Source organism: Mustela nivalis, assembly GCF_964662115.1.
Source record: "Mustela nivalis genome assembly, chromosome: 1".
Lineage (NCBI taxonomy): Eukaryota > Metazoa > Chordata > Mammalia > Carnivora > Mustelidae > Mustela > Mustela nivalis.
The window spans coordinates 188,797,586-188,825,408 of record NC_139020.1 but is presented as its reverse complement, the minus strand read 5'-3'; the positions used below and the strand labels follow the sequence as shown (position 1 = coordinate 188,825,408).

Sequence of the window (27,823 nt, the reverse complement as noted above, 5' to 3'; positions counted from 1 at the left end):
AGCAAGCCTCGGGAAAAGCCTAGAGCTTTCTCGCCTCTATCTGAAAGTACCCATTATGTAAGAAACCCAGGAGGGGAGGGGGCCAAGGAGCCTTGTAAGTTGAGTCTGAAGAACAGTGATTCCATTTGAATGGGACATTCCAATATGAAACACCAGGCTTTCGTGAGAGGAATAGAAAGGGGTCTGAGGCTATGCCTATGGGTCTTTGTTCTTAGGCAGACTAGCTTGATCCAGAGCAAGTAAGGAGGGAGGGAGTAAGGAAGAAATGAGAAGGTGAACAGTGAAAAAGGTTCAGAATAAATGATCAAAGACAGCTTCTGCTAGCACTACACTGCAGCCCTTCAGGCAACTGGATACAGAACTGACAAATCAATGACATCCGCCGATTTCATTCTCCAGCGAAATAAGCATTCTAGAATGCAAGTGCCTGGATGCTATGACATCCTTAAACAATAATGGGTGAAAGGCCCATGATAGTGGGTCTTTAAGTAACTAGAATACTTTAAAAAGGAGGGTGGGGAGAAAATGCCCAAGAAATGCATGTATATTAAAAACTGTCTAAAAAAGACGTCTATTTCAAAGTGAAAACAGAATACTATGAAGGTGTTTCCTACCTAAAAATCCTGATCACTAAGTAGTGGATACAATTTTATATAATTCAATTGCTACCAATATTCACCAATTGTGTTTTTAATTTGTGTCTGATCTACTTTAGCAGCTTATAATGTAAACACAAGACTGCATGAAGCAGCCTATTTCAAAAAGAAACTATTCAGGGGAAAAGTGCTTTATCCAAGGTCCATGGAAGGAGGTTTATTAACAGGGCTGCCAGATAAAATGCAGGCTACATGGTACTTTTTAGCCTAGGGATGCCCCTATATTTCGTGGCAACCCCATTTATTAGTATATTTCAGAAGATCCATGAGGCCCTGGACAACGCATAAAAATTTGGTGTATATACATATTTTGAAGAAGGAGCCTGGCTCTCGCCTTCTACCAGAATCTTAAATCTGTGATCTCCCAACAGTTAAACATTCAGTAATGCAAAGAAATAATTCTATCATGTCTGATCTTTCCCTGTGACCTTGAGCTTCCCAGCAGCCAAAACTAAAGGGGAACATAAAACCAGGGTGTCTGGGTGGCTCAGTCTGTTGAGCATCTAACTCTTGATTTTGGCTCAGGTCACAATCCCAGGGTGGTGAGATCGCGCCTTGTGTCAGGCTCAGTTGCTTGAGATTCTCTCTGCCCCTCCCCTCTCTTCTCTAAAGTAAATAAATCTTAAAAAAAAAAAAAAAAAAAAAAAAAGACCATTTAGCTGAGAACAAGAGATCCAAGTGGAAGAAAGTTCTGGTCAGGAGGTTGTGAGCTGGCTTACAGCACTGTGAAGCCTAAGGAGGGAGTCTGAGATGTGAGCTCTTGAAGGGTTTGGGCTTTTTTTTTTTTTTTTTTAATTTTTATTTTTTTAAAATATTTTTATTTATTTATTTGATAGAGAGAGACCACAAGTAGGCAGAGAGGCAGGCGCAGAGAGAGAGAGAGAGAGGGGAGGAAGCAGGCTCCCTGCTGAGCAGAGAACCTGACTCGGGGCTCGATCCCAGGACCCCGGGATCATGGCCAGAGCCGAAGGCAGAGGCTTAACCCACTGAGCCACCCAGGTGCCCCGGGTTTGGGCTTTTTAAATGATCAGGTTCGCAAACTCTTTTGGCCTGCTTGGTGAGGTTGGTTTGGAGAAGAGCAGGACAGTGACTGGAGGTAGACTGGAAGGAAGGCAGCAGACAGGAGAGTCCCCCATAGAAGGTGGCATGCAGGCAGGGAGGCAAAGGAAACCCAGAGGTAGGAATCCGTGCCTTGAGGGTCAGGGTTTTCTCCACTCTGGCTTTCATGTCTTTGAACCCCCCTGCGCCTGCTTGTCTGTACCCATCCTGGGCAGGGAGCCTCCTTCTGGGGCCCCACGGAGGGTGTGAGTGATGAAATGCCAGTGTTTACCTGCACAGTCACTGAAAGTAGGCCCGCAGGGTTGCGGCTTCTGCTGCCATTTCCTCCTCGGACCTCCACAAGGTTGGGGCGTCCTCCTCTTCCTTGTCATGTTTCTGGAGCTTTGGAGGAAACAATGGAATCAGCTCATGAATGGGTCCTTGGGAACTCAGAACAAGTGTTGTCGGCTGAACACAATTTGCAAATCAGAGGCTGGAAGGTTGTGTATCTTTTTATTGCATTAGTTGCCCACATTTGAAAATAGGCAAGTGTCGTGTAAGAATCCTCATTTCCAGCTTTTGTGATCAAATAACCAGATTAGGCTAGCCTGGGGTCCCTTCCATGCCTTCTCTTATCTGCAGAGGTGGCGAGTGGGGGTCACAGAGGGGAGCACCCTCCCATGTTCCAGAACCCCCACCACTCTCTAGTCTTACGCTCAGCTGGCATCGCTCATTTATTTTACTCACCGACACTGAAGGCAAGGAGTTGGCCCCCTCCCCATGACCATTCCCCTAAGCTGGCCTGCAGTTTACCTACTAGATAGACATTTTGTTCAGTGAACCAAAATAGCCCAAGCAAATCATAATAATATTACAGGAGCCACGAGTACTGAGTGAGAAATAAGAGCATATTCATTAAAAGAGCCTTAAGGAGGCAAAGAGTTTAAAAAAAAAAAAAATAGGAAGAAAATATCAAAAAATTAACAATTGATCTAACTCAATTAAATGATTTTAAAATCCTCTTCAAACACCCGCATTTATTTTTTAAGACGCCTTGTATATGTCTCAGATTTACAGAGAAAGTAAATAAAATTTCAATTCTATCAGAGAGAAAATGTTCTCAGAACTTTTCATTGGAAGAGCTCAATTTCTCCCCTTCATCTCCTATTGCAATTGAGTTTTATTAACTAGATTTGTTATTCCTGTGTGGGGCTTTATCCGTTGTAAAATGCTAAAGGTATAAATTCCTCGGATGCACGGTGTAGTATTTTGTAAGTCATTTGAAGAGATTGAGGTAAATGATTTAACAGCACAATGATGGCTGGTATTTATGATATGAACGGGTAGTTTCTTTGATGTGTATCATTTCATTTAATCTGTACCATCATCTATACATAAGGCAGGGACTACTTAGCTCTATCCTGCCAAGGAAGAAATGGAGATCCGGGGAAGTTCCTTCGCTTGTTGAACTTCTCACCCAGCTAGGCAGCGACAGAGTTGTTCACAATAATTTTTTGCCATTTTCTCTATCCCAGAGGAACTGCCAGGCCACGGAAGAGTGGCCAGCTCCGCCTGCCAGGTGCATACCCCCACAAAAGGCAGATCCTTTGAAAAGTATCTTGCTGCCTCAGCAAAAAGTCTCTCCACTGCCATAATGGAATTTCCTGTCTCAGGCCCAAATCACTGTAAATCTAATGCAGAGATACCCCATACCCACTCTCCCCCACCCTGAACCATGTGGCCCCTTGCAGCAGATAGGGAAATTTCCCCCGTAGTTCAGAACAAACTTTGCTGCACAAGGCAAAACAGTGAAGGTATGATAGCCCAGCTCTCCAGCTGAGCTGTATTTCCACTTGGGGTAAGTTTGAGCCTAAATGAAGTTCATTAGCATATGACTGGGCCACAAGTATGTTGATGAGGGTCATGGATCTTCTGTTCAGAATATGGCTGCCAGCACTCTAGTTTTACATTTTGCCATATAGATTTAATTCTCCTTAGTGGAAGAAAACCACATTAAGAAGTCATTTCCTTTCTTGCGGAGGCAGATATGACGCAATTGCTACGGGCGAGGCACACGGGATTGCTATTTTTCTACTCGAGAACTAATTTTCATTTTGATACTAGCTTTAGGTCTGTTATAAATCCCTCTTGTAACAATCCAATAGGATGACAAAGAACAATATATACAGCCTGGAAAATATGGCCTCCCCACTTGTGGTGCTGCCATCGAAAAGACCCAGAAATCAAACATTAAGTGGCTTCATCACCACAGATCATACCAGATGAATCCAAATAATTTAGAGCCTGTGAGCGCTAATGCCTCCCTGGTTATTAGGCGACCGTCTGTTTTTGTCATATGCCTTACAGATGGCAACGTTGTGCCGACACTTCCAAGTTGTTTATGCGAGGTAGGGAATAAATAAAACAAAAACTAATCATATTTGCAAAGCTCTGTGGTATGTGGCTTTTAAAACTTAGAGGTTTCCCTCCGAAAACTCCCAGATGGAAGCGTGGGGCTTTCTTTAGGACAGCCGTGTTCAGTGTTAGCTGCCCGCTGGCATCCCCTGACGAACTCAAGAAATGGCTATTGCCCAGGTGCACACAGGGGATCTGCTTTAATTTGTCTGGATACGGCCCGAGTTTGGGGACTTTTTTTTTTTTTTTTTTTTCCAAACTTCTCAGCTCATTCTAAGGTGCACTTAACGTTGAGAAGCCCACCCTTGGGAGAAACGTGTATGTGGACAGACAGAATCCGTGTACCTGAGAAATAATACATCTGCCTTCAAGCCCAGTGCTTTTTGTCCTGTCCACAGAGTAGAGGCTTTCCTTGGAAACCCTGCTCCAGAACTGTTTCGCTTCTTTCTCATTCTGTCAAAGAGTATCTGGGCCACGGGGCTTGTCCCAGCAACACTAGGATGCTGATCTGGTTCAGGAGACTTTGAGTAAATTTTCAGTCTCAGCAGAAATAGGGAGCCCAGGAAAGATCCTGGTGAATAAGACTTGTGCCTCAGAAAAGCCACCCAGGGGACCTGGAAATTAAACATGCTGTAGTTTGGAGTGAATTTCTATCTCCCTGAGGCAAACCAAGAACCTGGACGGTACAAGCGTTGCAGAGCAGCAGAGATCAACTCTAATGACCTCCAATGGCTGTTCATCCAGAAGGTACTAAATGCCTTGAGGAAGCTTTAATGCCGGGGGTGGAGGGGGGGGGTTCAATTCAGATGAACCCTCCAGATTAATTTAGGCTGCCCACAGGGAAAGGCAGTGACTACTTCTTCATGCATACAGTATTTATTCTGTGTCTGCAATGCTAGGGGCTGGCCTTGGCATTAGAACACTGAAGCAGACCTTGTTACTGTCTTCAGGGGGCCCCCAGATAGGGAGAATAGACACCAAATGGTTAATTATCAATGAGAGGGGCATTTCCAAGTGGGAGGGCTGCTGCTGGGAAGGCACGGCCCAGTCTGAAAGGCTTTTGAGAGTCAGCTGAGTTTGAAAAAGAAACAGAGTATTATAATAAAGAGTGACAGGGGTTCTAAGGAACATCCAGCAACTTCTCTCCAAGAAGATGAGGTTAGGCCCAGACATTGACAATGAGAGGGGCAAGCTCCTTAACCTCTTTGTGCCTCAGTTTTACGATCTGTAAAAGGGAGCAGTAAGAGTTGTGAGCAGTGATGTGCTGGGCACATAGTAATAGTCACAGCAATAACAATCAGCTATTCTTAGGCTATGTACGCTGTCCCATGACAGTGATGACTGACCAAGGCAGAGACCTTATGGCCAGGAGCAAAAGTGCTTTTCCTATCTTCATGGTTCCCCAGTGATATGTGTCTTTTTGACCTTAAATATCCTATAAAAGGATTAAGAGCTATGGTCAAAATTCAGGCCCATACCAAAGAACCTACTGACACATTTAAACCTGAGGAGGAGATTTAGGTCCTTCTGATGTAAAATGACTTAGAATAATCCCTAACTCTCAGGGTTGTCATAAGGAATGGATAAGGTATTAATGGAGGCTCCTCCATTAGTAAAGGCCATGGTCCTAGAATAAAAAGCATGTGGTGATGGTCAAATGAAGTCAAATTTCCTTGGGGACAGGCCCCCAGAGTCAGCGAACAAAAATACTAAAATGAAATGAGTGTCCTGTATATCTCATCCAGTATTTGGGACATACTCTTACTAGTAAGTATTATTTGTTTATCTGAAATTCAGACTTAACTAGACTTCTTCCTGTATTTTATCTGGTAACTCGGTCCAGAAGACCCCTTTGAAAAAGACCACAGGAAGTACTTGGCTCACTTTTAGGTTGTTCCTCAACCTGCCAAGCTGTGAATCCTGGAAAAGATGCAAGCTATCTGAAGGACAAACAAACTCAAGGCGAGCATTGGGTGCTCTCTTAGGCTTATTATTGCAAGAAACGAAGAGTAAATCTCCAGCTCCCTTTAAATCTCATAGCTCTTTGGTTCTCAGGCACGCACTTTTTCACATTTTCACATCTCTGAAATCAAAGTGTGTTCTACAATCAATGGTGTGTCATCATTTAATTGGCAGTGTTTTTCTCTGTCCGTAGTACATCAAAGAACAGTGCTCCTTCCAGGTGACTGTCTGGGATTCAACACACCACGGTGCTCTGTCTTTCCTCCTGATAATTACATCACATAAGTTAAATGGCCATGAAAATGCTTAGCACCCCAGCACATCGCTCTCCTTCTCTCCACGCAATAGGGAAATTGTTGAACAGATGACATTGTTTTCACAGGCACTTGGTTCTTTGGAGGAAAAGTGCTCACCTAAGTTACAAAGTTTGCAAAAATTTGAACCAAAAAGTCTTTATTCACATTCAACAGAGTGAAGTCTGTGATGGCTCCTGGAAGAGCATTCTATTTCTATATAGCTGTGAAAAGAGATTAAAAGAATGTATCTGCAGTCATTCCACTTTATCTGCCTGAAATGGTTTTGGGGAAGGTAGTGTTAACAGGATTTCTGACTGAAGTACTGATAGGCATCAATGGTGACATTCTGCTCCTTCCCGGGCATTGAGCATGCTATCGGGAGGTATGTGGGGTAAAGATTAATTCCCTGATGTAATGCTCAAACTGCCTTGGCTATTGACTTTTTTTATAGCTCTGTAATGGAATACAGTGGGAAGAATGATGCACCATAATTTAAATGTTTTTCAGAACTCAGAACTAACCTGTAGTAAAATGCAAAATTGTCTTCAGTGGGTAGGGTATGGGGGGAGAAACAATTTAATATCACTTCTTAAAGAAGCAAGTGGCTGCATATAAACTTGGGTGTTGTTGTAAAGTACATTAATATATTTCATTGTTATTAGTTTTGTAAAACAACATAAAGAGCAGAAAGCTTAAACTATTTCTTATGGGTTGATGGCTGTGTTCAGACAGGTGTTTATATAAAGTCTTGAAAGGGAAATAATATCAAGAAATAGGGAAGTAAATCTATAATTTTTTTTTCAGATCTGATTCTTTGCCTCTACTTTCAACTTAGCCTACAAGCATTTGTTGAGCACATGATATATCCCAGGCACTGCTGTGGGTCTTACACTAACTATAAAGATGAAGAAGCCAAAAATCTGTGCCTTCTGGGGTCTTACCACCTTACAGGGCAGACCGGATTTATACATATGTAATTTAATACAAGTCAGTCTGGTATAAGGACTGGGCCGGGCAAGAACTTCTGCCATGGTGCTCTCAGAATACCCAGGAGGGGGTCCTGGGTTGACTTTACAAAATTGGGGTTTGACCTGGGCTCAAAAGAAGGTGGTGGGATTTTAAGGACAAGGTTATTCCGGACAATGACAACAGCTTCAGCAGACACATCATGTTCAACTTTGCCGACTACGTGCATCCCTCTTTCCCAAAGAATCCTGATGTGGCTATACCTGACCATCGATCAGAGGGGTCAAGAGAACTGAACCTTAGTTGCCAGGTTGAGAAGCCTCAACATCCCATGGTTTAAAGATGGGGAAGATATCTCCGTGGCCCCGAAGATGGCCTCTAGTCTATGATTCAAAGCCACAAATAGTTTTGAATCCTTCTGAAAGTTATTCCATTTTCAGTTGTCTTCCAACCCTTTTGATTAATCAAAAAGAAAGCCTCCATGCTAGCATGTCCTTAACATGGGACCAACATGACCTCTAAGAGACACAGGGGAACCATCCAGACTCTAGCTAGAATTTAATAAGATTCTTTTGTTTAGATCACATTTATTTTGAGGGTTTTCTCCCATTTATGATGTCATCTCAAGTTTCCTTTTCAAGTAAATTTATTTAAGGTAAGGGGTCGATTTAAAAAAATAGATTAAGTAAAACTGTGTCAGAAATACAGCATTAAGCATGGCATTAACCTTGAAAGATGGTCCAGAGGTCGGAGGTTCAGCTGAGAGGAGGGAAGTCACTGAAAATGTGAGGCTAAAACGTGGACCTTCTAGAATGGGGATGTGGTTGTTTCTATTGGGCTGAACTGGAAAATGCTTCAGAATTTTTTTTTTTTTAAACAGATCTTGAAAGTCAAAATAATTTAATATTCTAAGAGCTCTGAAGAATGACCCGTGCCTTAAGATCTGTAGAGACAGAGGAAGGGTGGGGAGGGTTTTGGGGAGGAAGGCTTCCCCAGAAATGTGCTGGTTAAGCTGAGATGGGAACAATGGCTAGAAGTCCCTGAAGCAAGGAGGAGGGAGAAGGGGTATTTCACACAGAGCAGAAGTGCAGAGCACTGAGGAAAAAGGAATCTTGGTTGAGTGACTAGAAATGTAAGGGACATGGTAGATCATTTGCAGCTCATAGGGATGGCTGAGAAATGTGGATTTTATTTTTGCTGCAAAGAAGACATTAAAGGGTTGGAAGCAGGAGAGTTAAAAGCTTCCAACAGTTTTTCGTAGAGTGGCCTTGCTGGAGAAGGAGTTTGAGCTTCTGGCTCCTGCAGCAGCCGGACCAGAAACCATGGGAGTTGGGCAGGCATGGACGTGGTCGAGGAGGTGGTGGTGGGGACAGAGGGAGCGCAGGTGCCCCATGCACCAGTGTGGTGGTGACTTGGTGGCGACATCTGGAATTAGAGACGGGGGCTCAGTGCTTGCCTGGAGCAGGCAGACCTTTTTCTGACAGGTTCCTTCTGGGCCCTTTGTAAAGCAACATGGAAGTTGTCTCCCGTGCCCACTCTGCTCTGAACCGGCATAAAAATCCTTCCTGTCCGGCCCGGTATGCGCCTCTCCTCAGTCACACACTCCCCAAACTCCCCAAGAAGGCTTCTTGGACCATTTAGGCCAACTTGAGTTACATTTCATGATTCTGGATGTTTTCTCACTCTGTCACACACACAGCCAGCATCCTCTGAGCACACATTTCCTCCCCCAAACACCAAACACCCTTTCTCTACATGCTGGTTATTGAGCAGATGGTCACCCACTTAGGCCTTTCTTGGGGTCCTAATGAATGCCCTCTTGCTTTCATTTGATGCAAAATAATAACAAGTCTGTGCTGCCAAACTTGGGCAGCCACTTGTGTTTTCTTAGAAACCTGAGGTTCTTCCAATATTTCTTTGTGCAAAAATATGTTAACTGCCTTCCTTCTTACTCTATTTGTGCTGGAACCCTGGACTGATGGCCACATGGTGAGATCTCTAAGTGCAACCCAGTGACATCTGGTTTCCTCTTATTCACTGTGAAGTTTCCAAAGCCCTATTTATTGCCCTGATGGAGAGAAATCCAGGTAGTCAACAGAGCATTCATCATTTGATTAGTTGCCCACACTTTGACTTAAGCCTAACTTGCATGAGTTAAAGCAGGAGATTTTTTGGTTTTTATTTTGTTTTGTTTTTAGTGCTGCCAATGAGGCCAAAATGCTGAAATAAGCTCTTATATTAATTAATGGCACCCTACTTTCAAGGGGTATAGAGTGTTGATGTTTAAGAATTTGTAACCCCCAAAAGTATTTATTAACTAGAAAATCACAGCACTGGAAAGTAATTATGCCAAACCACTGTACTATAACAGAACCCAATTGCTTATCCAATTATACATTAAAGTATCACATTGTCAAGCCGATTGCCAAAGCAGCAAATGAGACTTTGCCAGCGTCACAATTTGGACCAGCTATTACTCAATAGACTATACTGTGAATGGTCTTCAGAGTATCCCAGGCACCCTATAAAACCTGTACAAACTAGGGTGGGCAGTCAGGTTTGGTGGAGCACATGCCTGCGATCATGAAGTGGCTGTAATTGGTTAGACATTGTAATTTGCCGTTTGCCATCAGAAGCTTGTTAGGAGCAGCTCAGCAAAGGGAGACTTCTGCTCTTGGTCTTATATGGTTGATTTCAATGAAAACAAAAGAGCAGTCTTGTCTTATCAGAGGCAAAATCGGTAAGGCTAACCTGAAACATACATTTGAGAAAGGTGACCCCAAACAGGGCCTCCTGCATCTGCCGTGCTGCCTCCTGGCCAGCCACCATTAGAACATTCTTACAACATGGCATCAGGGTGGTTGAGGAACAGGGCTCAGGAAGTGAGCCTTGAGGGGCTGCTGGGGGTGTTGATATGGGGGTCACTACACTGGAGAATCATTAGCATAGACAGAGTAAAATACAAACCCAACTTCTTATTTTTAGGACACTGCAGAACTGAAATCTTCCTGAGGGCTTACCACAGTGAGCCTCATGATCCTAAGGAATGAGCGTGATCCTGCCTCAGTCGGGCTGGGAATTTCAGCTGCAAATCCCATGATGGCAATAGTGATTACCGGGACTCAGCAGAGAAATTAGTAGGCTCAACCAACAATTCTTGGTATTTCCATTATAATAAGCCCTCACCAATAGTTAATTTGGTAGAAAACTTCCTGTCCAGTTCTCATGTGTGTGATAGAAATCACCAAATGACAGTAACGTCCTGACCATCTCCTTACTAAGCCGTGAGGAGTCTGACGCCCAGTATGTTTTCAAGAAGCGTTGGTTAAGGGTGTTTTCCCTCCCAACATAGTACCTATATAAGTTCATCATTCCCATTTTCCGGATGAAACATCAGTCTCCTAGACACTTGAATCACTCAATCAACATCACATGGCTAATGAGGAACAGTAGTTGTCTGGATCAGAAATACGATTGGTGGGCTCCTCGTGTACTCTTGGATCCATTCTGTAAATTCTTGGTGACTTTCCTATGGTTAACATAGCACAGGTGATAGAGCAGCCCAGAGAAGAAAACTGAAGTTGCAAGCACAGATCTACCTTCAAACCAGGATCAGGCTGGGGAGCCTCTTCTGAGGGGGGCAAATGCATCTCAGGCAAGTTTTCGGTAAATAATCACTAATCCCCGACCTCTCACCCCAGGCTCCATTGTATTGGAGCTTTACTGGCTTTTTAATGGGTAGGAAATTGGTGAAGCAACAGGGACTAGAGATTTCTACCAGTTTGATTTCCTCAGGCCTCCTGTTTCTAGAAACACGCTCACCGAGAAATGAAATGAAACTCCTTCTGAAAGGGAGTTTCATGATGAAACAAAACTTTGGAAAAGGAAACATTTATTCAAAAAGCAATTTCCTAACAACAACAACAAAAAAGCAATTTCCTTGGCCAGCCATGTTCCGCAAGCCTTCCCACCACCGTGTCTTGGATATTGGTGTTTGACAGAGAGTGTTCTCCTTTCTTCCCAGAGTGATGTCAGCTTTCGTACTCAGAATGAGGAAAGAGAAAAGGCGAGGGGCCAGTTTCTGTTTTCTTTTGAATCTCCTGAACGTTTTGCTTTATGTTTGCTCCTGCTACAATATGGCTTCTTTTTCTACAGGTCCCTTGCAGAATCTTTAGAAGCCCAGCCCAGGCAAGAGAGCTCTCCTTGAGGTGACCGCCTGGAGCGTCTATACTGCAGGAAGGTAAGCAGACACACAGCCTGAAGCATACCGCCATAGACACAGCCTCAGAGTCCTGCTCAGCACGCTGCCGCAGGGAGCAACCCCTAAGCCCTCAAGATAAAGCCCATCGGGAGAAACCAAAGAGGTTTATGGAGTGGGGGATGCACAATCCAGCACCCGCCACCCCAAGCATTAGAAGCTCATTTCTCTGCAGAACTCATTAAATTACTCAACAAATCATGGTAATATGTCTATGACATGGTATTACCCTGTGCGATGGTGAGCAAGCTGGACAAGGTTTAGTGCCCTCGAGAGGCTTACATTTGAGGAGAAAAAGCAGATAATTAGGAAGTAATCAAATCGGTTACTACCCTCCCAGGGAAATAACAGAAGTACATTAGACAGTGTGGGCAGGATAGACTGCTCTGTTGAAGTGACAAGGAGGCTTGAGAAGGATCAGCAAGGACTCAGACCCAGTGGAAGCACAGCAGTATGTGTGCAATCTGTGCACTGGCTCAGGACCAGTGACAGGAGCAGAAAGAGGAAATGGCTAAAGGGGCTAGTCCCCTTCCCTTTAGCACTAGATGCACAAGTGCTACCTGAAGGATTGGCTCATTCCATCACATCATGCTGGTTGGGCACCTATTTTTGCTGGGCTCTGAAGAATACTAATCAAGTGAAGATGTGCAAAGTCCAGACTCCGTGAGCTGAAGGTAGAGAGGCCAGCTGGACTCGCTGGGCCCAGCTTTCCCTCTGAGATAGGACAAGGCCACATTGTGGCTTGAGTTCTGCTTATTGGGCCTCTACCTGTTATTAATACCAAGACCTCCTGATAGGGAATTTTCCATGGAAAAGCAAGCAAGCGGCAAGCTATTTGCACAAGCAGTTACCACCTTGGAGCAGCAAGGACACAGACTGACCTCGAAAGTGGCTTTCTGAATGTTCACCGTATGTTTGGCAGAGCTAGAAGGGCTACGCCAATGCCATCTGGCCTGGTGCCTGGCACCGGGACCCCCATGTTGGCAGATGAAAAATGACGAACATAAAATCTATATTCCAAGGGTGCTCACCACTCCCCTTGACTGGTCATGAATTTCTTCTTTTCAGAAGGTAATCATTCTGCCTCTGGTTATGAAGCCACACCCCACAAAGCTGCTACATGCCCATTGAAAGTAACATGCCCTCTGTTATTCACAAGCCCATTCACTTCTCCTGGAGCCCTGCCAGTGCCCTTCAAAGCCTAGCGGTGTGAGTTGCACAAATAAATTAGGAGCCAAACTTTCCCGAATGCCTTTCTTTATTTCATTTAAAAACCTCCTTTAATGAAGACGTAAAGCCTTAGATGCTGCTGAAACGCTAAGCTTACCATGCGTGACAGCAGATCTTTGTCACAAAGGATTTCAAATGCCTTAAAAAAAAAAAAAAAAAAAAAAAAAGCAGAATACTTGAAAGAAACTGAGATTTCCTTGTTACAGGCTCAACTGCTCATTTTATATACCCTATAAGTGACCATAATCCAGAAATCAGTACAAAAAACAGATGTAAGCCAACTGCAAACATACACACATAACAGCTTCACCACAGTGAACACTTAAAATGCAATGCCAGGCTTGGGATTATTTCGAAGCATCAGGCTAGAAAAGAGATACCTTCACCTTTTCCAGCTTCCTGCTGTGCATCTAACTTCTCATTTATTTATTACTGAGATGCTCAAGAGGTACTATAGAAAGCACCAAGCCTGGGATTTATACTGACATTTATTGATACACTATTTATATAAATTTTGTATGAAAATTCAGGCTTGACTCATGTATATATGTGTGTGTATATATGTATGTATGTACATCTATATATGGCTTGATTTTAAATGTCATTGTTAGGAGTTATAAGTTTGTGAATGAAAAACCCATAAAAATCTTTTAAGAGTCCTAATCTTTTAATTAATCTCACCTCAGTGTTGCTCAGGGGTTTAAAGGAGCCTGGTTGCTTTTTAAAGGATAAAAGATCAAAATGCCTTAAAGTAGCTTCTTAAAATTTCAGGTATCTATTTAAAGTCCCAGAAACAAATATTTGAAAAATGCTTGTTCCTAGAATCAGGGTCTGAAGCCAATATTTACAGTTCTCCAGTCCAAATATCCAAGGGGTACTCACGCACTGGCTTGAGATTTTACCCTGCCCTGAGACAACAGGACCCCGACTGACGAGGGTCAGTACCAAGAAGCCTAAGTCTGATTCTCCCTTCCCCAACCTCTGCACATATATCTCAGCTTCAGCTTTATGTCTTAGCTTCAGGTCACACAGCACGAGATCAAGTTCACATACAAATACCACTTTCAAATGTTGAAGAATTTGAGCTACACCTAAATCTTGTGATTCCACGGCCTGGAGACCCTCAGGATCCCCGTGGCCGTGCAGGTGAGAGCACCTGCACTGTTGCAACACCCTCTTCGGAAGACGGTTTGGCTTGATCTCCTAAAGCTGACATTCACAACAGCCTGTGACCTGCCAGTACTATCCCCAGGTATATACTCGCGAGAAAAGTTTCTCACATGTCTGAGAATGTTCAAAGCAGCTCTAATTAAAACAGCCAAAAACTGGAGGTGACCAGCGTTCTTCAGAAAGTAGATGAATAAACTGTGATATATTCACATAATGGAACATTATACAGTGATCAAAAAATTGTTCGAAAGAGACAATTAGCCCCTATGGACAAATCTTAACATATAATGAAGGAAACAATAACTTCTAAAAGATAATATGCAGCAGGATGTTTTTTTTTTAAATAAAGTTAAAAAGTAACTTAAAAATACATCCTTTTTAAAAAATGCACAGAGATGCCTAAAACTATGTAAAAAGAAGTGAAGCAATGAGACCATGAGATTCAGGGTGATGGGTAACTGTGGGGGGGAAGGGTGGGGTGTGGGCTCATTGTGCGGTTAGGTGTGGGGCATCAATATCGTAGCTTTTGTACTGAGTGATGGGCTTGCAGATACCCAGTTGTTCAGTAGAACTTCATCAACGGAGGCCACGAATGAAAACAAACTTGGGCATCCTTGGGCAACATGCAGTTTATGCCATAGGATGACTGCAATTTCCCTCCCTATGGAAATCCAGCTCCCATTTGGAGAACCTCGGTTAGAATTACAGCATAGTAGCATTTGCTATGTAAGAGCACTGAAGTTATTAATTGGATTCCAGATGTCTGAAATTGATGTATCCCTTCACTGAATACCCCTTAGGATCTATTTTGGGTGTAACACTTCACACAGGATGCTGTTCTTAATTAAAACTGCTCTGCCTTAAGAGCTTTATGTCTGCGAGATAGTCATCCAAACATTCTCCTCTCCATAAATTTCCTCTTATGTCCTATTTCCGAAGCAAAAGTAATACTCGCCTGGGTTTTAATAAACATGTCTGCAGTGGTAATATAAATTTCACAGGCTTTCTACGTTTCATTATCTCTTTTAGTCCTTTTCTTCGTGCTGATTCTCAGACCAGGACTGCATTGGACGGGTGTTACAACCCGTTGCCCTTTCTGTTTCCCACGTTGGGGGCAAGAAGTAGTGAGCTGACTGCTATTTGGGTAGGAAACACAGACAAGATGTTGAAAAAAGCCATTAATTTCTAAGCTGTTTTGCTCCTCTCCCTCTTTAATTTTTGATTTTGGCAATAACGGTCTAGTTCATTGACATTTGATTGAAGCATCGTAGCCAAGTTACCAGTCCAAGATCTATGAGTGTCCCTATCGGGTTACTCAGACTGTATGTACCAGATGCCAAAATTAAAGAATTATAAAATACCAAATATTTGTCATTCCAGGAGCAAAACAAAAACAAAAAACAAACAAAAAGACCTGTTGATGGACTGTTTTTTTCACTTTGCAAGTAGTTATTTGGGCCTTGGGTAGAGAGAAGACTCTTCAACTTATAAAGGGAGTCAGATTCTGGACTTAATCCTCCAGCCAAATGGCAACTAAATCACAAGGAACAAATACTGTTGCAGGGAAAATGGACCCCTGGCCAAAGGAAAGATGTTCTTGGTCCAATGCCAGGGAACTTCTGCTCTAGGGACGTGAAAACATCAAAGGAAGGGAGCCCAAGAACAGTAAGAGTATAATTATATTGTTATTATTAAAGGATTTTTACTGAACATGCACTAAGTGCCAGACACCAAGTATTGGTACAGAGACAATTGCATTTAACTCTTATTGAACAGCCCTCGTGCTGTCTTCTCCTTTTTCAGGTGAGGAAGTTAAGATCAGAGATGAGACCCTGTGGCTCGCAGGTGGCTGGGTCTCCAGGGCCATTCCCTAAAGCTGCAGGCCCTCCCTCGTAGAACAGTATCTGAGTCTGCTCAACAATGGGGACTAAGGTCAAGTGTCTAAATTAAAGCACTTTTTCAAGCAGAATCTCATTGGATCCACTTTGGGGTAGGCAGAAGCATAATACTGCTGTCCCCATTTTAGAGAAAAGGAAAAAAAGGCCCAGGAAGATTAAGTGAATTGTGGGGGTCTTTTCTGCAGTCTTAGATGAAAGCCTTGGCCTGTTTCTCTACTAAAAAGGATCCTCAGTGAAATCGAATAGAAGTGACTTGAATCTAGATTTTGAAGCAGAACATCACAGTGGAAGGATGATATATTGGGGCCTCTCTTACTTAAAAAGTATAAATTAAATTCTAGATTATGGCCCAGGGCAGTCTTCCAACCATTGCTATCAAATGCTCTGGTCCTGAGTTAACTGGTCTTCGACAAGCTCCATGTCACTCCCTCTCTCAACCTTCTGCAGCCTCTGTGCCTACCCTGTTTAAGCGAGAGTGGCTCTTTCAACAAGCTGCCTTGTTTGACCACCAGTCCTCTGCACATACTATTCTGTATAAGGAAGACATTTCTTCCCCTTCCTCCCTCAAAGCTGGCCCAGGCAGTCCTTTGATGTGTTCCGTCTGAGGACATGTAACTGTGTTGTAAATACCTTACCCACTAGATTATACCTCCTATGAGGGCAAAACCATGTCTATTGCCAATATTCAATCTTCCCGTAACCTTTAAAAGAATGTCACATGGTTCAATCGAACACCTTAGTGAAGACCTTATAAAACCAGAGCTGGGTGCACAGTAGGTGTTCACTAAATACTTCCTGCCCAGCCAACCATAACAGATACTCAGAAGGGTGACACAGGTATAGCCACCCTCAGTCCTCAGAGAAGGGTTTGATTATGTTTTCCCAAACAATTGTTCTAATAACTAATGCAGGAACAGAGATACATTGTAAGAACGATACAGAACCAAAAAGATTTCTTGGTAGCCCTCATCAATCTGAAATTTAACCACATTTTCTTAATCAAACATTTTGTGCAACAGTAAACTTAGGATGAATCTGAGGAGAAAGCCAAATGTTGAGGGTCCTTAGTCTTTGCACATGGATCCCCAGTGGCATTTCTTCCCTCTTTCAAAAATAGTGACAGAAAGCCAAACAGCAAGCAGAAGGGCAAACGAAAAGTGTGTTTATTGTCTGCACAGAGAGCAGCATCCTTACCTTCTGTGTGACCCATAATGAATGACAATTTCCTCATTTCAAAGCCTGGAAAATCACCAAGGAAGAGGACCTCTGTTGTCTGACACCTAATCATCCTTTGAAGGAGAAGCTTGAGAGAAATGGAAAAGAACACAGAGCAGAGACTATGGTCTGGAGTATGCTCTGGGTGGTCAGTGAGTACCTATGGCCACCTCCCCTTCCTAGGCCAGCCCTGTGGTGACAGCCACCCATTTCCCAGCGGGTGAGGGGAACATCTTGAAGAAGACTGGGCATGATGCTTTCGGTTTCTACTGTGTTCCTTCTCGTTGTGGGCATTCTTCTACGTGGCTTCCTAATTGTACACGTGCACATGCTGTGTCAAATGGAGTTTCCATTGCCTCTGCTTGCTGCATATTACATTTTTAATCAGTATATATAATTACTTACCACAGGCTGCCAGGCCAGATTTTCTAAGCATTAGTCTAATTAACTTAAGCTTGATAATTATGTTTCAGATACCATAGCTGTACACACGGAATTTGCAGATTATGCCGCCAGCTTATTTGATTCCAATAACGTGTTTTCTCAGACAGAGTTAGTTTTGATTTTTTTTTTTTAATGGGCATCTGATAACTATTTAGGTTTCAGAGTTTTCCCTCAAATAAAATAATTGTGCTATTTAAGACAAGCTTCTCAAATAATTAATGCAGACTGGACTGAAATAGTAGGTTCCTGTGTATTTTTACACACACAAATCTATTTATTACTAATTTAAGCTCAGGCTGAGGAAATATTAAAGTATAAAATGTTCTGATAGTCAAGTGGCAGAACCTTCCATGTTTCAACTGGTCTCTGCTTTGTCTTTTCCCTTTACATTTACTTGCCCTCTAGTTGATGAAAAATGAGAAAAAAGGAGAGGCAGAAGAAACTGAAAACCTCCAAGACTTGGAGGTGAGAAATTAGGGCATGATAAATTCCTTTATGAATAATAAGCAATGTACTGGGGGTTGTTAAGTGCCAGGCACTACGTTAAACCCTTTTTGTAGATTATTTCATCTAATCATCTGCAGATCCTATGTGGTAGGCATGTGTTACAGATCGAGTTGTGTCCTCCTTTCTCCCCAAAGATATGTTCAATTTCTAACCCCCAGTACCTCAGAATGTAACCGTGTGTCTTTATAGAGGCAATCAAGTTTCAATAAAGTCGTAAGAGTGGGCTTTCATGCAGTAACACTGGTGTTCTTATGCAGTGGGAAAGTTTGGACACAGCCATGCACACAGGAAGAATGCCATGTGAACCTGAAGGCGGAGACTGGGAAGATGGTTCTACAAGCCAGGAAATGCCAGAGATTGCCGGCAAAACCCCACAAGCCAGGACATAGTCATAAAATAATTCTCCTTCAGAGGCCTCAGAAGGGACCAATCCTGCTGACACATTGATTTCAGACCTCTAACCTCCACAATTGTGAGAAAACACAGTTGCTTCACTGGGTTTAAGCCACCCACTTGGTGTTGCTTTGCTATGGCAGCACTAGTGAATGAATACGGTATGCACGGCCTTACTCCCCATCTTACTGAGGCTCAGAAAAGTTATGGAGAGTGTCCAAGGCCACACAGCTGTCACACAGCAGGGATGGAGTCCACAATAGGGCCTTTCTGGTCCCAAGCTCATGCCCTTAACCTTATCTACAACCCAGCCATGAGCTACTTGTCTAGGAGTGGGGAGAGAAGCAATGCTACAGGTCCTGGAAGTGGCTGATGTGCTGTGAGCATTTTATTGCTTTTTCATTAAGAGTAAGACTGAGGTGGCACATGTTTCCAAGACTATAGACAGTTGCTTTCATTTAGAACGAAAAATGCATGCTAGAAATCTCTACTTCCTAGCTTCTGAGGGCAACAAAACAGAATGTGTCTTTTCTTATAGTGATGGCATCAACGCAGCTTTTTCTCTTCCCACTTCGAACAGAAGAGAATAATAGACCAAAAGATCAGCTGCCACTATGTAAGGCATAGGAGGAAACAACAAATGAAATAGCCACTCTATTCAATCCACAGATCCAGAGAGGAAAGGACAGGTAGGTTTTCCCAAGACGTGGTAATGGAGGGAAAGAGCAGGAGTTGACAAGCCTGCTCCATAAAGGCCACAGCCATGGACTAAGAATAATTTTTGGGAAGAGATGCAACCTTGGTTCAAGACAGAAAGAAGAGGAATGGGAAGGAGGAAAAAAAAAAAAAAAGAAGAAGAAGACACTTTTCTAAGAATATCCGTGGGAATGATCCAATAGAAAGCTTGACACCAGGCAAAGGAAGGAAGCGTCACATGCACTGAGGGCCTGTGACGCCTGCTGTGTGTAAGTCACTAAAACCATCCAAATCCCCCCAGGAATCTGCAAACTGGAGGCTATCACCCCCATATGATCAGATACAGGGGCTCTGAGCATGGAAATGGTTGGCTCAGGTCAAACCACTCGTAATGCCTCGATGGAAGAACAATGTAAAGGAGCTGCAAGGAGAGCCACTAAGGCAGCATCTTTAGAAGAACTGCCTTTCTCCTCCTCGACCAGCAGCGTTGAGGGATCTATCAGTATGTGTACAAGCTTACACTTAAGACACGGGCTGCTCGTTACTGAGAATTTTCACAAATGACATCCAAGCTCCTCTAGAACAGGGGTTCTTACCATTTGGGGGCATGTCAAGACCTTTGAGAATCTGATCAAAGCTATGACTCCTTTCCCTAGGGAAAAAACATGCGCATACAAACACAATCTTTACATGAACCTTCCCGGGGGTGGGGTGGGGAGGGTAATCGTGGGTCCCAGCTTAAAAACCACAATGGTTACACTTAAATGGCCAAGGACCCCAGCAATGTCATGATGTTACAGAAACATGTACGGTGCCACGGTACACCTTGACTGGGAAAACTCCTCTCCTCCAACCCCGGCTCGTATTTCTGTAAAGCATTTGTTTCCTCCGGGGGGCTGTACTGTGCTTTGCTCACCTTTATTCACCTGGTACCTCAGTGCCCCCTGAGCCAGTTAAGTATGAAGTCAACGTTAAGTGAATTTTTAGAAGGCCTCAACTTGATGCCTGGCACTCCCTGCAAGCCACAGTGCTTCCCCTCCTTGGATCTCCCTTTCATCACCTATACTATTAAATGGAAATCCTACCACTACTAGCTCTGCTTTTTCTGAAGGGCTTTGGAAGTAACATGTGCAATAATACAAGTGAAAGCAATTTCTGATAGTAACAGCAAGCGCCTGTTGCTTGCGGACCCTGTTTCGTGCACTCTACCCATCTTCACTACTCCTCGTTACTAACCTGGGAGGGTGGCACTACCTATCTCCATTGAACGCAGAGGAAGCTGAGCCCAGAGAGGTCTGAGGACTAGCATTAAGAAGGCCCAGGGCTGGGATGCAAACACAGGCCGCTGGGCCCGCACCGGCCCTTCTTGACCACTGGGTGGCGCGTCTCTCTCCAGACTGGGCAATGCCATACAGGTGTCTGAAGCTGTCAGGACAAGGAGGCGCCATGGCCCCTCTAGTAACGTAGCAGAGCTGGGGTGGGTGGATTTCGGGAGGCTTGACAGGAAGACCACTGGAGGAGCTCATTGTTAGGACCACAACCAGTTGACATCTCGAGCCACATTAACAGACCTGAGTTCCTCTGGTGGAACCAGCCTCACCTGTGAGGTGGCTCTTCTGTGAGAGAAGCACCTGCCCTTCCCTCTTAGGCTCCCCCAGCACCCTGCATGCATTTTCAGCCCTGGGTGGAGGCGAGACAGGTATTGAGAAAGGGGGCAGCCACTTCACATTGGGCCTGGGGGTTGTATACCATGGGGTGGAGAGCCACGGCCCCTTCTAAAATCTATCAGACTCACACGGACTGACGGTGCCAACCCCCACGAACACACCTGCAGGCCACTCAGCCTGTGACTCAGCTGCCGTGCCCACTGAGCACACGCCACACCACACAAAGTCCTTTCTTTCCTATCTCTGACAAAAGACTTCCCTCCTCTGATGTTGAGTCGGAGAGCTCCTACCTGGAAAGTTTCCAAGGAGTGCACACCCAGATGGACCTTGGACGGAATGCCACATATTCTGCAAGACCCAATCCTCACTGCCAAGCACTCAGATGGCCACAGCTGGAGACAGAGCAGTGGCCAAGCCCCAAGCCTGCCCTCTCAGAATTCACAACCCTGTGGGCCACCCAAAAAACAACCTGGCACTTAGGAAAAGCATGGACAGTGCTGTGACGAGGGAAATCTGGGCAACTGTGGAGCACCGAGAGGGGAATGAAGCTGGCTGGGGGAAGAATGGCAGGCAAGGGCTCCCAAAGTCTGTATATCTGCCTGCCTTTACATTGGAACAAAAACCCAAGACAACATACCCAGTGCTCAGTGCCTGCATGCATTAGAGGACTTAATCGAAAACATCTAGAGCATGAATAGAGCATCTTCTCCCAGTGTTCTTCTCTGTCCTGCTCAGCCTCTGGGTTTCCATTTGAATGTAACCACTTTAAAGAGCCTTCAGGGCCTCCCTTGCATCACCTGCCCCCTCAGGTCCATTCCTCCTTCAGAGGGACAGTCTGCAGCCTTCCCACCCCAAGTGCCCTGCTGACCAATATCATCTGGGGGCTCTTATGAATATGGAATCTTGGGCTCCAGCCTGGACGAGTCTTCAGCACTTTACCACTGCCTTGTCCAGCACCGTTGCCACCAGCCCCAGGTGGCCCCCAGACACTTGAAACATCGCTAGTCCGAGCTGAGACCCACACTACATGTAAAACGCATACCACCTTTAGAATACTTAGTGCAGGGCACCTGGGTGGCCAGTGAGTTAGGCTTCTGCCTTCTGCTCAGGTCATGATCCCAGGCTCCTGGGATTGAGTCCTGCATGGGGCTCCCTCTCCTCTGCCCCTCCCCACTGCTTGTGCATGCTCTCTCTCTCACACATACTCTTAAATCTTTTAAAAAAAGACTTAATGCAAAAAAGAACGTGAATTATCTCAATATTATTTTATACTGGCTACCTGTGAAAATAATATTTTGTATATTTCGGGTTAGAGATATTAAGGGTTTTTTTGTTTTTTGTTTTTTTTTTTTAATCATGGCTACTCTAAGGTTTTCTATTTCACAATTAACTGACATTGTATTTATATTGTACAGGGCTGCTTTAGAAAATGAGAAGGATAGCAATCAGGATCTGGAGTCAGCAAACTGGAATGGACGGGGCAAATCAGGCCCCCTGCACCCCGATACACACACTTCCATCAGGACACGTTGCTCTCACTCCTTGTGCGTGCGATGTCTATAACACTTTCCGTGCTCCAAGGGCAGAATCAGGTAGGTGCAACAGAAACTGACCAGCTGGCAGAGCCTAAAATATTTACTGCCTGGCTCTTTACAGGAAAAGATCATGGCCTATCATCAAGAGCACTGGTTCAGGGGTTCAGGTTGTCACCCCCACTTCCAGCACCTGAGGTTGGGTAAGATCCTTCATGCCTATGCCACAGTGTCTGCAGCTGGAAACAGGGATGGGAGTACCTCCCTCACAGAGCAGATGCAAAGATTCGATCAGTTGATGCATGTGAAATTCTTTGAGGCTTTGTACCGACTAGGTTCTCGGTAAACATTAACCATCTTTGCCATCACCATGAACAATGATCACAGGCTATAATTACACTTTTTTGCTTTGTTACCTTCTTTCTTTTGTGTCACCCCACCAAAATTAAAAACCCCAGGGAAGCAGGGACAGTTTCTATCTTGATCCTGCTACTTCACTGGGAGCAGTTTCTGGTGCAGAGTGGAAACTCGGTAAGTATCAGTTGAGTAAAAGAGGTACAGAGGAAAGTACTTTGCCCAAGGCTGCCTGACCAGTCATTTGCCAGGACTTGAACTTGGTTCTTTCTTTTCCCTAATCTCTTAACTTCTGCTACACCAAGAGTGGTCTCTAGACCAGCAGTGCCATTGTCACCTAGGGCCTTGCTAGAAATGCAGATTCTTAAGCTCTATACAAGGCCTGTTGAATCAAAAACTATTTTAACAATATCCAAGAATGTCTGAGAGATTTGTGACATTTGTGAGGTGCCACTCTGGGCTGTCATTCCCAGTAAAGACTCCCTGTTCACTCAACGAAGTAATCAATGTAGTATCAGTCTTTCCACTGAGCCCTCTGTTCAGGCCCCCTAATACCAGGACTGATGATTTATATTCACCCCACTGAAGGTCTGGGGGCATTCAGGGTCTGAGGTGAAAGTGTCAGGTCCTGCCAGGGTTGGACCACTACAATGCTGAGGTGACCTCCCTGCACAGAAATCTGCTTAATTTTCCATACTGGCCTCTAATGACCAGGCCACAAGCCCTAGGGATGCGTTGATGAAGATCAACTCCTAAATCATCTCCCTCTGAGTTACCAACATCAGTGAATTCATTCCCTTCTGCATTTTACACACCAGTGGCAGCACCACCAAAATAAACAATCCATCCCCACATTTAATAGCTCAGGCACCTTCCTTTTGAGTCCAGAAATGAAAGCAAATCATCCCCTACTCATGTTAAAAAACAAAAGAAAACAAAAAACCAAAAAACACACAATTAAAATTCTCCCCACACTATTCTGGCTTTCTTACTTACTGTCCAGCTCTAAGACCCCATGTTCCTCACCTAACTATTTTCTTGGAAATGGTCTATTATGTGGCACTTGAGAGGATGAGGGTGTTTAAAATTAGCACAAAACCTTACAATGGGTTCCCATTTGTCACAGCAAGAAATTTCAAACTGTGGCCATCAGATGAACATTTTAAATTAGAAAAAGACTGATTAGCATAATTCTTAAGGGTCGGAATTCTAAATCCACAGATGGCCTCTGAGAGGGTTGACGAGGCAGAAAGGAGATTAGGATAAATCTAATTAGTCAGGGGTGTTCCCGTTTCTCAAGTCCAGTGGTGAGGGATGGAGAAGACGAGATGGATGGACAGATGGATCTAACGAAGCCCCATTAAAGTCTTTTTGATTCCCACTCGCGGTGAGAGAACACATTACCCCATTAATGGTTCTGGAAGCTAACGCAGTCCAAGTTTGGCACTGTGACCTCAGAAAATGAGTTTGAATTGCCTGCCCAGCTCTTTGCACACATCCTCAGGATGTAAATGAGCCTGAAAACTCGATGCCTGCTGAGGGGCCATGCCTGCACGTGGGCTGGAAGCACCCACCCCCCAGCCCCTACCCAGCTGAGGGAACTGGCGCCTCCTGGCTGCTTTCTAAAGGTCCTCAGGCTGGAGTCCCGCAGCGTTTCTGCGCCTTCTGTGCTACAACTTGGACCTGTCCTAGGAAATGTGCTGTGGTTTGCATAAGTCCCCGGTGCTACATGCTGATTCCAACCACTGTTGTTCTCTTCACTGGGGCTGATGGCTACACACTATCACCATCCCAGGCTGATTAGGGACGGGAGGACAGGGCGAAACGCAGGGCCCTTTTCTTGAGGAGCTCACGCCTCAGTCCCAGCGATGTGAGAAAATAACAGCACAGTTTTGCAGGCTACGTGCCAGAGGAAGGTGTGACGGGCTCTGACAGCTCAGAGAAGGAGGTGGAGACAGTGGTGGTCTCTCAGGGCAAAGTCAAGGAAAGAGGGGGGGCTCCACAGGATTTGAAGAAAGGTCCGCCTCTCCCCTGGATGTCAGTCAGATCACACCATTTTTGCTGGTTCTCTCCAGCAATAATCAGAGCTGACATTTACTGAGCACTTACTGTATCTTAGGCTCGGCACTGATGTAGGCACATTTCATACGGTATTTCATTTACTTTTTGAAACCACCCTGTGTGGTGGGTCCTAGTACCATCCCTATATTACAGAGAATACTGTAGTACAAAGAGGTTACGGCCCCAACAAGTAGCAGAACTAAGAGACAATTTCAGGCATCCTTCCTCTACAGTTCATATTCTAAAGCCCCGTAACTGGCATTCTTTGGCCCCTGTCCTCCAGTCACACGTAGAATAAAATCTAACCCCCCCATCCCCACCGACGTCATCTTGCTCTCATCTGTCCCATGCTCTCTGTGTTCGAGCCACGCTTTCCAAGTACTCCAAGGGTGGTCCACATCAGGCCCTTTGCATTTGTAGTGCCCTCTGTCTGGAAGGTTTTCCTGCATTATCATATCCAACCTAGAAACAACTACCTGTGGTTCGTAGCAATTTTCTTTACTCCCTTCCCACCCAGGCACAGATGTCATTCTGGGCCATGGCTTTATAATTTTTTAAAAGATATTTATTTATTTATTTATTTATTTATTTGACAGATCACAAGTAGACAGAGAGGCAGGCAGAGAGAGAGGAGGAACAGGCTCCCCATTGAGCAGAGAGCACAATGCGGGGCTTGATCCCCGGACTCTGAGATCATGACCTGAGCCAAAGACAGAGGGTTTAACCCACTGAGCCACCCAGGCACCCTCCACCAAACATTTAAAAAAGAATTAATACACATTCTCCTGAAACTGTTCCAAAAAATAGAAATGGAAGAAAAACTTCCAAACTCATAAGGCCAGCATTACCTCGACCCCAAAGCCAGACAAAGACCCCATCAAAAAAAAGAATTACAGACCAATATCCCTGATGAACATGGATACAAAAATTCTTACCAAAATACTAGCCAAGAGGATCCAACAGTACATTACAAGAATTATTCACCACAACCAAGTGGGATTTATTCCTGGGCTGTAAGGTTGGTTCAACATCCACAAATCAATCAATGTGATACAAGACATTAGTAAAAGAAAGAACAAGAATCATATGATAATGCAGAAAAGCATTTGACAAAGTAGAGCATACTTTCTTGATCAAAACTCTTTTCTCAGTGTAGGGATAGAGGATACATACCTCAATATCATAAAAGTCATCTATGAAAAACTCACAGCAATATCCTTCTCAATGGTGAAAAACTGAGAGCTTTTCCCCTAAGGTCAGGAACATGGCAGGGATGTCCACTATCACCACTGCTATTCAACATAGTACTAGAAGTCCTAGCCTCAGCAATCAGACCACAAAAAGAAATAAAAGGCATCCAAATGGGCAAAGAAGAAGTCAAACTCTCATTCTTTGCAGATGATCTGATACTTTATGTGGAAAACCCAAAAAGACTCCACTCCAAAACTGCTAGAACTCATACAGGAATTCAGTAAAGTGTCAGGATATAAAATCAATGCACAGAAATCAGTTGCATTCCTATACACCAATAACAAGACAGAAGAAAGAGAAATTAAGGAGTCGATCCCATTTACAATTGCAACCAAAACCATAAGACACCTAGGAATAAATCTAATCAAAGAGGCAAAGTATGTGTCCTCAGAAAACTAAAAAGTACTCATGAAAGAAATTGAGGAAGACACAAAGAAACAGAAAAACATTCCATGTTCAAGAACAATCGTTGTGAAAATGTCTATGCTAACTAGAGTAATCTATACATTTAATGCAATCCCTATCAAAACACCATCAATTTTTTTCAAAGAAATGGAACAAATAATCCTAAAATTTATGTAGAACCAGAAAAGACCCTGAATAGAGAAATGTTGAAAAAGAAAACCAAAGATGGTGGCACCACAATTCTGAACTTCAAGCTCTATTCCAAAGCTGTCATCATCAAGACAGCATGGTACTGGCATAAAAACAGACAGATAGATCAATGGAACAGAAAAGAGAGCCCAGAAATGGACCTTCAACTCTGGGGTCAACTAATCTTTGACAAAGCGGGAAGAATGTCCAGTGGAATAAAGACAGTCTCTTCAACAAATGGTGTTGGGAAAGTTGGACAGCCACAGGCAGATAAATAAAACTGGACCATTTCCTTACACCACACACAAAAATAGACTCCAAATGGATGAAAGACTGCAATGTGAGAGAGGAATCCATCAAAATCCTTGAGGAGAACACAGCCAGCAACCTCGTTGACCTCAGTCTCAACAACTTCTTCCTAGAAACATCACCAAAAGGCAAGGGAAGTAAAGGCAAAAATGAACTATTAGGACTTCATCAAGATCAAAACTTTTGCACAGCGCAGGAAACAGTCAACAAAACCAAAAGACAAATGACAGAATGGGAGAAAATATTTGTAAATGACATACCAGATAAAGGGCTAGTATCCAAAATCTATACAGAATTTATCGAACTCAACACCCAAAGAACAAATAATCCAATCAAGAAAAGGGCAGAGGACATGAACAGACATTTCTACAAACAAGACATCCAGATAGCCAACAGACACATGAAAAAGTGCTCTACATCACTTGGCATCGGGGAAATACAAATCAAAACCACAATGAGATACCACCTTACACCAGTGAGAATGGCTAAAATTAACAAGTCAGGAAATGACAGATGCTGGCGAGGATGCAGAGGAAGGGGAACCCTCCTACACTGTTGGTGGAAAAGCAAGCTGGTGCAACCACTCTGGAAAACAGCATGAGGTTCCTCAAAGAGTTGAAAAATAGAGCTACCCTACGACTCAGCAATTGCACTACTGGGTATTTACCGTAAAGATACAAATGTAGTGATCCGAAGGGGAACACACACCTGAATGTTTATAGCAGTAATGTCCGCAATAGCCAAACTATGGAAAGAACCTAGATGTCCATCAACAGATGAATAGATGAAGAAGATTTGGTATATATATACACAATGGAATACTATGCAACCATCAAAAAACACAAAATCTTGCCATTTGCAATGACATGGATGGAACTAGAGGGTATTATGCTGAGCAAAATAAGTCAATC

The 27,823-nt window shown here is 43.9% G+C and overlaps 1 protein-coding gene and 1 long non-coding RNA gene across 15 annotated transcripts in view; one reads left to right on the top strand and one right to left on the bottom strand.

The window, feature by feature from the left end:
• FHIT (fragile histidine triad diadenosine triphosphatase) overlaps window positions 1–27,823 on the bottom strand; it is a 1,429,687-nt gene that overhangs the window by 23,396 nt on the left and 1,378,468 nt on the right. For all 11 annotated transcript variants that reach the window (XM_082727539.1, XM_082727542.1, XM_082727540.1 and 8 more), the window contains one exon: window positions 1,987–2,096. In XM_082727539.1, coding sequence (XP_082583665.1) covers window positions 1,995–2,096 — 102 coding nt within the window. In that variant the 3' untranslated portion in view covers window positions 1,987–1,994. The remainder of the gene's footprint in view (window positions 1–1,986; window positions 2,097–27,823) is intronic.
• The window catches only part of LOC309863119, a 313,775-nt gene that overhangs the window by 284,230 nt on the left and 1,722 nt on the right, over window positions 1–27,823 (top strand). For all 4 annotated transcript variants that reach the window (XR_014310890.1, XR_014310891.1, XR_014310892.1 and 1 more), the window contains 2 exons: window positions 11,489–11,573; window positions 22,227–22,403. This is a non-coding gene — a long non-coding RNA (uncharacterized lncRNA). The remainder of the gene's footprint in view (window positions 1–11,488; window positions 11,574–22,226; window positions 22,404–27,823) is intronic.